Source organism: Mesocricetus auratus, unplaced genomic scaffold (genome assembly GCF_017639785.1).
Source record: "Mesocricetus auratus isolate SY011 unplaced genomic scaffold, BCM_Maur_2.0 Super-Scaffold_100010, whole genome shotgun sequence".
NCBI classification, from domain to species: domain Eukaryota; kingdom Metazoa; phylum Chordata; class Mammalia; order Rodentia; family Cricetidae; genus Mesocricetus; species Mesocricetus auratus.
In genome coordinates, this window is record NW_024429194.1 from 85,312,912 (window position 1) to 85,322,452 (window position 9,541).

Below are 9,541 nucleotides of genomic sequence, written 5' to 3' on the forward strand. Positions count from 1 at the left end.
CTGACTGGCCTAGAGCTTTCTATACAGAATAGGCTGGCTTGCTGGGCTTGGTTGCACACGCCTTAAATCCCTTTTGAATTCAAGGCTATTAGGGCTACACAGTGAAACCTCAAAATTAAAAATTAATCAAGCCGGGCGTTGGTGGCGCATGCCTTTAATCCCAGCACTCGGGAGGTAGAGGCAGGCGGATCTCTGTGAGTTCGAGGCCAGCCTGGTCTACAGAGTGAGTTCCAGGACAGCCTCCAAAACAATACAGAGAAACCCTGTCTCGAAAAACAAACAAACAAAAAAAATTAATCAAAAAAGAAAAGGCTGGCTCAAGCTTTTAGCAACCCTCTCTGGCTCTGCCTTGTCAGGACTGAGGCCACAGGTGGGTACCACAGGTGGGTACCACAGGTGCGTACCACAGGTGGGTACCACAGGTGGGTACCACAGGTGGGTACCACAGGTGGGTACCACAGGTGCGTACCACCACCATGCCCAGTTCCTAGGTTTGTCTGTCTTTCTTTTTAAAAAGAATTTATTTACTTTGAGCTGGAGAGATGGTTCAGTAGTTAAGAGCGCTTATTGCTCTTGTAGAGGACCCGGGTTCAGTTCCCAGCCCCCACAAAGTGCTGCTCACAACTGGCGGTGATTCCAGTTTTGGGTGATCAGATGCTCTCTTGTGACTCCCATCGTCCATGCAAGCATGTGGCACCCATGAATGAACTCCAGTATACACACATACACATAAAAGGAATAAATACATGTAATAAAATACTCTTTATTTTAGCTAGGTGTGGTAGTGCCTTTAACCCCAGCACTCAGGGGGCCAATTAGGTGGATCTGTGAGTTCCAGTCCAGCCATAACTACATCGTGATAACATGTTGCAAAATATAAAAGATCGTGTGTGGGGGGGGTACCGGCATGTATATATTTGCCACACAAGTGTACCTGGTGCCTACGTAAGTACCTGGAACCAAAGTTACAGACATTTGTAAGCCATGATGTAGGTGCTAGGAATCAAGAACAGTCAGTGCTCTTAACCACTGATCTACCTCTCCAGCTCTGGCCCATGGTGTTTCTTGGCCTCCCTGGCCTATCCTTTATTTATCTGAGTTAGAGTCTTGTTATGCAGCCCAAGATGGCCTTGAACTCCCAAGTCTCCTACCCAAAGGGGGGGATGGAGGAATGACTCAGAGGTTAAAAGCAGTAGCTGCTCTTCCAAAGGACCTGGGTTCAATTCCCAGCACCCACATGGCAGCTCACAACTGTCTGTAACTCCAGTGCCAGGGGATCTGATACCCTTACACAGACACACATGCAGGCAAAACACCAATGTACATAAAACTAAAAAACATATATTTATGCCAGGCAGTGGTGGCGCACGCCTTTAATCCCAGCCCTCAGGAGGCAGAGGCAGGCAGATCTCTGTGCATTGGAGGCCAGCCTAGTCTACAGAGTTAGTTCCAGGATAGCCAGGGCTACACAAAGAAACCCTATCTGGAAAACAAACAAAAAATGCATAAAAAGTATTTATTTACTTACTGTGTGTTTGTGTGTGTATGGGGTGTGTGCATACAAGCCATGTATGGAGGTCAGAGGACAACTTTCAATGCACCATGTGGATCAAACTCAGATGCTCAAATTTGACAAGTACCTTAACCCAGTGGGTCATCTCACCAACCCAATCTTTAATATTTTGAGACAGCATCTCATGTAGTCCAGGCTAGTCTCGAACTCTGTATACACAAAGTTGGCCTTGGGTTCCTAATTTTTCTGCGGCCACCTCCTGAGTGCTGCGATTGTGCTGTCACAACCAGGGACCTCTTTGTTTGTTGGTTTGTTTTTTGAGAAAGGGTTTCTCTGTGTAGCCCTGGCTGTCCTGGAACTCACTCTGTAGACCAGGCTGGCCTCAAACTCAGAGATCCTCCTGCCTCTGGCTCCTGAGGGCTGGGATTAAAGGTGTGCGCCTCCACCCTGGTCTACCAGGGACTTGTGGATGAAAGAGTTTCAGAGTCCAGAGAGGTCCCTTGTGCTTTCATTCAGCTTCCACTAAGGTTGGTGGCCATAAAGGTTCTCAGAAGATGAGAACAAGGGTGGGACCTCTGTGCAGTGCCCACCCCCACTCGGAATTCGGAGACAGAGGATTTAAGAGTTCAAGACCGGCCTGGGCTACACAGGGGCCTTGTCTCTTGTCTCTAAATAAATAAGTATCCAGGCAATGGTGGCAAACACCTTTAATCCCAGCACTCGGGAGGCAGAGGCAGGAGGATCTCTGTGTGTTCAAGGCCAGCCTGGTCTACAGAGTGAGTTCCAGGTCAGCCAAGGCTGTTAACGTAGAGTAACCCTGTCTTGAAAAACCACCACCACAACAAATAAATACAGAAAGAAAGAAAGAAAGAAAGAAAGAAAGAAAGAAAGAAAGAAAGAAAGAAAGAAAGAAAGATTGGAGTGTTGCCTAGTGGTAGGGCAGTTGCTGAGCACATGCAAGATCCAGGGCTGCGTCTCGTGCACCAGAATAAACCGTCATAACGAACTATGAGGTCACGGACTCTTGAGTCCACTCCCGTCTCACCTGTGTTCTCCCTGCACGCTCCCCCGCTCAGACCCTGAAACAACACACAATCCTTTGCACTCCTCTGGCTGCTGCTGGTGGGCCTGAGGTGGTGCCGAGAGCCAGGTAACGCCATTTCCTTCTTCCTCGCCACGCCCTCAGGTCACCTCATCTAAACATTCCCCCTCACATTGCCCATGTCTCTGCAGCCAAGGCCAACCGACCTCACTCCTGCTCTCAGGAGCAGCTAACATCACCTGCCCACCCCTAGCATCCCTCTCCAGCCCCGTCCAGTAGCATCATAGAGCTGTGCACCCCTTCTGCAGACAGCAATACCTGTGCCGCCGGCATCCCTGAGGCCGACAGCCTCTAGAACACACGTGCACCCCTACACAAAACACTAGGGTCCCTCCACATCTGAGCCCTCCTCTCAGGGTTGGTTTGTATGTTCATTCACCTGTCTCCTCCATTTTCCAGGACAATCCCACAAGGCCCCCAAAGTCAGCTTTAACACAAACCTCTCTCCCCTCAGCCTGGACCCCCTTCTCAGTCAACAGACCTCCAACCCCTGGCACTCAGGCCCACAAACTCACAGCCACCCTTGCCCTGCCCCTGCCCCTGCCCTGCCCTGCCCTGCCCCCCCTCCCCCCGCCCTGCCCCTGCCCTGCATCCCATCAGTCACCAGGCCAGGCATCCCTTCAGTATTCCTTAGCTTTCTCCCCCGTGCTCTACAGCTCTCAGACGGCCAACTCTCACTTCAGTGCCTCGTGGTCTGCTCTCTCAAAACCTTTCGTTGCTGGCCCGCTGTCCCCCATTTCCATTCTCCATCCAGAAACCTAAGGGCTACTTTAAGATAAAATTTTGCAGCTGGGCGTTGGTGGCACACGTCTTTAATCCCAGCACTCGGGAGGTAGAGGCAGGCGGATCTCTGTGAGTTTGAGGCCAGCCTGGTCTACAAATCGAGTTCCAGGACAGTCTCCAAAGCTACAGAGAAACCCTGTCTCGAAAAACCAAAAAAAAAAAAAAAATTAAAATTTTGCCTAAAGTTTTTAAGTGGCTTCCAAATGTCCTTAAAAGACCCAAAACCTTATCCCAGTTGCTGCCTGGGCCACCCTCTCCCTTGGCTCCTGTCACTCTCCGTCCAGCATGTCCAGATTACATTCCCAATGAACAGAGTGTCTGGGCAGTGTGACCCTTGCATGTCTGTTCCTTCCTATGCCCATGCTGCCTATCTTACTCTTCTGGTGGGGATGACAGACTTGGGACAGGGTGACCTTTTTGTTTGTTTGTTTGGTTGGTTTGGTTTGGTTTTCCAGACAGGGTTTCTCTGTGTAGCCCTGGTTGTCCTGGAACTTGCTCTGTAAACCAGACTGGCTCTAAACTCACAGAGATCCACCTGCCTCTGCCTCCCAAGTGCTGGGATTAAAGGAGTGTGCCGCCACCATCAGGCCAAGGTCATTTTTGATGAGCAAGAAGGGGTACTCCTAAAGTCTCTCCCATTCTGAAGAGCACTGGGCCCACATACTGGCTACCAGCAAGCCTGGGCCTCGCACTCCTCACCAGTAAACCGGCCCACACATACGTGAGCCAGGAGCCGTGTGAGGAAGACCTGGGACCTGAGCAGGGTCCTGGCAGGGAGTGTGCCTGGAGATGGGGATGGCCATGAAGGAACTCAAGCAAGGGGTGACACGTGGGTGACACACATCTAGACAGAGCCAGGGCCCAGTGGGGCTGGCTGGGCGACTCCCTCACCAACCTTCATGGAGGCAGTGCCAGAGAGGCCCTCTGTCCTGTTGGGACGGTGAAAGCAGCAACCCCACAGCAGACACAATCCACTGTGTTCTTCTGTCGTCCTCACCAGTTGGGCTCAGGGTTCCACTCAGAGGCTCCACACACATTCCACACACACTGTTCCCACCAGGAGCCCAGGATAAGAGGGGACACTGAGTCTGAGCCTGAGGAGTCTCCAAGGGGCCCACCAGTCAGGGCAAGGCAGCCTCCTGTCCCTCTGACTGATGGGAAAACAGAGACCCTAAGGCCATATAACACAGTGGATAGCATCTCTGGTGCTAGGGGCTGGCACGGCTGCCATGTTTCTTTATCCCGAACCGCTTACTGACCTGACCTCACTGACCCTGAGTGGGGTTTCAGGGCACAGTGCCCAAGACTGAGGTAGGGAGGGTAACAACACCCTCCCCCATCCTGCCCCTGATGTTTTCTGAAGCACAGGCACGGGTCCAAGTGACTTCCCTCTTGGACCTACAGCCCCCCAGGTGCTCTGAGCCAGGCCCTGGAGGACTGTGAGGAGACTCCAAACCCGGGCAACTTCCGGTTCCGCGCAGAACCACTGGATCCAAAATGTGCCAGGACCCTTAGCCCCGTGCCCTTCCCATCCAGTGTCCCAGGTGATATCTTCTCCACCCCATCTCGGAGAGACCTCCTGTCCCTCCTCTTCCTCGTCCATGTCCTCCCTAATCCTGGGTCCCGAGTGTAGCAGGTGAATGCTTTCACCTCTGGGCAACCCTACCTTCTGGGTTCCTCCCCTCCTGTGCATCCTTCCGGGATATGCCCTGTGCCCTGGGGCTTCTGCGTATTTACACTAGGGTTCTCAACGCTACCCGTCTCTGGGCACACACCCTGTCCATCCATTTCCTCCACATAGCCCTCAGCTGCTCTCTGCTTCCTCAGCTCTGATGGGGTCTGAGCTCATCCCATAGCCGCCTGCCTTCTGCATGCCCAACACAGGCAGGGACGCTAGGGACAAAGACGGCAGAAAGACAGTGGACAGCTTATCTTTGCTGCACCATGGGGCAATACAATCTCCATTTCAACCTGGAAACCTCTCCCGACTCTCGCAAGGCAGCAAGGCGGCCAGACCTCTGGCCAAACGGGGAGCCCCTCGAATATCTCCAAACAGGGAGCCCCTCGGATATCTCCAAACAGGGAGCCCCTCGGATATCTCCAAACATTTCCACTCGGGAGCCAGCTCCACACCCCTGGGCCAGACTGGTGTCAGTAAGCTTGCAGGAAAAGGAAGGTTCTCCCTGGGAAGCAGAAGATAGGAGACAGTGGAGGGAAAGATTCCAAGACTAGGGCGGCTTCTAAATAGGAACCCTTCCCTCCTAGTGAGGGGGAGGGTCGCCACCACCACCCCCAGTCCTGGCCCTGCAGCAGTGACATTGCCAGCTTGGGGGCGAAGGTTGGGGCTAGGGAGGTGCGGCAGCAGTGTCCGTGGAGGCGGAAGCCACGCTCCCGCATAATTTCTCGGATCCTCTGACGTCGAAAAACTTGACTGAAGTTTTTGGAAGCGCGCGTGGTTCCCTCTGAGCCCGAGTCCCCACCCTGGTCCCGTCCCGCCCCGCCCGGGCGCCGCTCACCCGCGCAGCTCTTGGACCGCCAGATCTTGGCCAGGAGCAAGAACATGGCTAGGAGGTGGCTCAGGTCCCCGAGGATTCGGAACACGTTCATGGTTCCGCCCGCCGCTTCCCGCGCCGCGTCGAGCGGAGCTTCCAGGGAACTTTCAGGAGTGCCGGGCGCTGCCACGTCCCCGTCCCCGGGCCTCGCGCTGTCCCAGGCCGGTGCCGCGCCTCCTCGCACGCGCGCTCCCGCCGCGCGCACCCTTGGCCGCGGTGACGTGGCGGGTCGGCCGGGAGCCGGCGAGGAGCCAGGAAGCGGAGTTTCAACCACGTCCCCACGCCGACGGGCGGGGCGGTTTGCACGGCGGCTGCTGGCCTGCGGCCCTCTCTGGTCCTGCACGCGCATCCAGGGGCCCCCTCATCCCTGGAAAGCCCAGGCACAGCCTGACACTTGGCTGAAAGTTCAGTCCCGACTGCTGGGGCCTGGGAGGTGGAAGCAGGCTTTCTGTGGCTGTCAACCTCCAGCGTTGGGACTCCTGGGAAGTAGGGCTGAAGCTAGCCCCGACCTCCTCACCTGTTAATCTGGGTAGCTCTGGGCTAACCTCGTTGATGATTTTGGATGTGGAGACAGGCTGACCCTGACTCCCCTTTCTGGGCCTCAGTATTAACGTCCTTACAATGGAGCTGCTGAGACTTTCAAAGAGCTAAGTGTGTCTCTGGGTCCCACGCCTTCGTTTCTGTTCCCCTCTTCTTCCTGTGAGAAGACGCTGGAAAACACTTCGCTGACCAGGAAACTCTCCAGATGTCAGAGAGGCGGCAGGGGGGAGTGGGGAGAACCTCCAGTGGGCCTGAGGCCTCCCACTGTGTGGGTTCTTGAGCAGGGCACCTACCCTGTCTGGGCACCGATGTCTGAGTCTGTAGACATGGGACAAGACGAATCCGGGGCCTTTCTGCCAGCACCCCTCCCCCTTACTGGAATTTCTCATCTCTCCTCTTCCCACTCCCTCTGTTGCAAGAGAGGCTTTGGCAGGATGAGGATCTGTCACTACCGTGTTCACCAACTCTTTCCATGCCCCCCTCCCTAGTGCCTTCACCATTAGTCCCAGCACAAAGCAGTCCCGGGTGGCTTGTCATGTGACCCAATGGTCTGAGGGAACGTGGCATGTAGGACCCTGGGCAGGCTTGCTGTGAATCTACATGTGAGCACACACACACACACACACACACACACACTAGCTGAACAAAGACACGCGCCCAACAAAAGCTTGAGTCACAATCTGAGCAATGTGCCCAGGTAGACACTGCCATTGTACATTATACACAGAATCCTGCATCCAGATGGGTGAAATCATTTTTCTTGGATTTTTTTATTCGTTCACTTGAGACAGGCCTTTTCTGTGTAGCCCTGACTGTTCTTGAATTCAGTCTGTAGACCAGGATGGCCTTGAACTCACAGAGATCTGCCTGCCTCTGCCTCCCAAGTGCTGGGACCAAAGGCGTGCGCCACCACCCCTGACTATGAAGTCATTTCTGATTATCCCACAGATACCATGTTAGCCTAGCACATGGGGCCCAACCCCACTCTGACTGCACTGGTCTGCGAGTAGTCACGATGGGCAGGGGATTTCCAGCCCAGAGAGGTGAGGAAGGGGGTAGGACCCTATATCAGCAAGGACTCCCACGTGACAGGGAGCTTTCCCACAGTGAAAGCCACAGGGCTTGCACATCTGTGGGGGGCTGCCTACTTGAAGGGTGTTAGGCCCCGTCAGGCGTCTTGGGCAGTTTCTCCCTGTTCAGCTTTAGGGTCCTTAGGGCAGGCAACGGAGCCTGAGGTCAGAGAAGCGAGGTGCATGGACCAAGGGCCTCTGGAAAGATAAATGACCCTCAGTCCTCTGCTCCCTGTTTTCACCCAACCCTGACTGGATGCCTTTCCTGAGTTGATGCCTAGAGAAGGCAGTGGCCACTTAAATCCCTCAGGTGAGGCTGTCCAACCTGTCGGCCTCTCCTCCCAGTGCCTACCTCCTGCTTGAGCTGGGGGAAGCTTGTACGGAAGCTTGTACAGGACATCTGTCCTCCTGGGAAGCAACCCAGCCGTCAGTGGGGTCTGGGGGACCGGGATGGAGCTGAGCCTTCTGCTTCCTGTAGTTCCTCCCAGGAGACTCCTGCCCAGGGGAGACTGGGCAAGGCCTGAAGGCCTGAGAAGTGACCATTGAGATAGGAAGAAGCAAGCTGGGCAGCTGCAGAGCCTGGTCCCAGGCCCCACACTGTGGCTGTGAGCCTTTGCACGCCTCTCCTCTGGGCCTTAGTGTGCCTGTCTGTTAAATGGGTCTTACCGAGGCCCCTGTCAGATGAATGCTAAGTCTGTGGTTCGCAGATGGGGAAATGGATGGGCCAAGTTGTTTATGCCCGCAGCCTGCATCAGCACCCTTTCCCAGGATTCCCCAGCCTGTTCCCTGCCTCCCTGCGCCATCATCATTCGCCATCAGCCCCTGACACCGGTGGATGAGAGCGAATGCCTCACCCCAGTTTCCACACACACCCCCAAAATGTTCTTGCTAAGGTGAAGCCAAGAGTGAAATTTTCCTCAGCTCAAAGGGTGAGGAGTGATCCTTCTCACTACCTAAGAAGCTTGTATGTTCAAGGTCAAGTTGTGGGAGAGAATGAGGGTCACTCGGTTATAGAAAAAAGATATGCATGTGTGATCCCCAGCATAATCCCGTGTAAGAATGTTCTCTTTTTTGTAGTCCCTTGTTATATTTCACCATTGTGTTGAACTCTCTGCAGAGTGTGGGCTGGCTCCCCAGCAGAGCCCCAGAAGGCAGGGAGAATCTATTCTGGGGGCTCTTAAGGGTTCCCAGGCCCCTGAGCATAGCCTCAAATAGCCAGGCAGGGTTGGCTCCCTGCTGCCATTCCCTCCTTGTAGCTGGGCCCCAGGTGTCCCAGAAGCTCGATCCTTGGCAGGTTCAGGGCTGATGGCATTTTATAGATCAGGCAGCCAAACCTCCCTTCCACTTTTAGTGCCAAGTGTATTTATTGAAGACCAGCTGTGTGCCAGGCACAGGCTTTCTTTGGGTGCCTAGTCGGAAGGAGGGGCCTATTCACAAACAGCACAAGACCCAGGGGATGCAGTAAGAAGCCTCGTTAGAGGGTGTTGCCAGCAGGATTGTAATTAAGGAAAAGTGTCGGGGCAAGTGAGTTTTGAGTAGGAGTTTGCCTCCTGGAGAGAGTGCTGCAGGCAGTACCCCAAGACAAGAGGTTGTGACCCACTGACCCAATGCATCCTGTCTGCTCTGCTCTTAAAGGGATTTCAGTAAAGGGACGTTGAAATAGATGAACTTCAGGCTAGCCAGATGAGCTGGTGAGTCTCGGGCATCATCAGCCAAGGAGCTACCCATTTTAAACTGTTGAATCTTTCACGTGTGTGTGTGTGTGTGTGTGTGTGTGTGTGTGTGTGTATGTTGTTTTTTAACTGACTTGGGTCACAGGGCCAAAGTTAGCAAAGTGTCTAAAGCACTATGCAAGGAACAGGTGAAGACCACGTGTCAGTTCTTCGAGCCCCTTCGCAGAAAACCGAGTCCCAAAAAGGGCCGAAAAGCGGACCTGCGAGGTCACATGGAACCGGTGCAGCCTCAGAGGCAATTCCCGCTA

General features: G+C 54.2%; 1 protein-coding gene across 1 annotated transcript in view; it reads right to left on the reverse strand.

The window, feature by feature from the left end:
* Kdelr3 (KDEL endoplasmic reticulum protein retention receptor 3) overlaps window positions 1-6,152 on the reverse strand; it is a 13,239-nt gene extending 7,087 nt beyond the window's left edge. Inside the window, exon 1 of the mRNA XM_040754141.1 lies at window positions 5,915-6,152. Coding sequence (XP_040610075.1) covers window positions 5,915-6,005 — 91 coding nt within the window. The 5' untranslated portion in view covers window positions 6,006-6,152. The remainder of the gene's footprint in view (window positions 1-5,914) is intronic.
* Window positions 6,153-9,541: the final 3,389 nt, after the last annotated feature.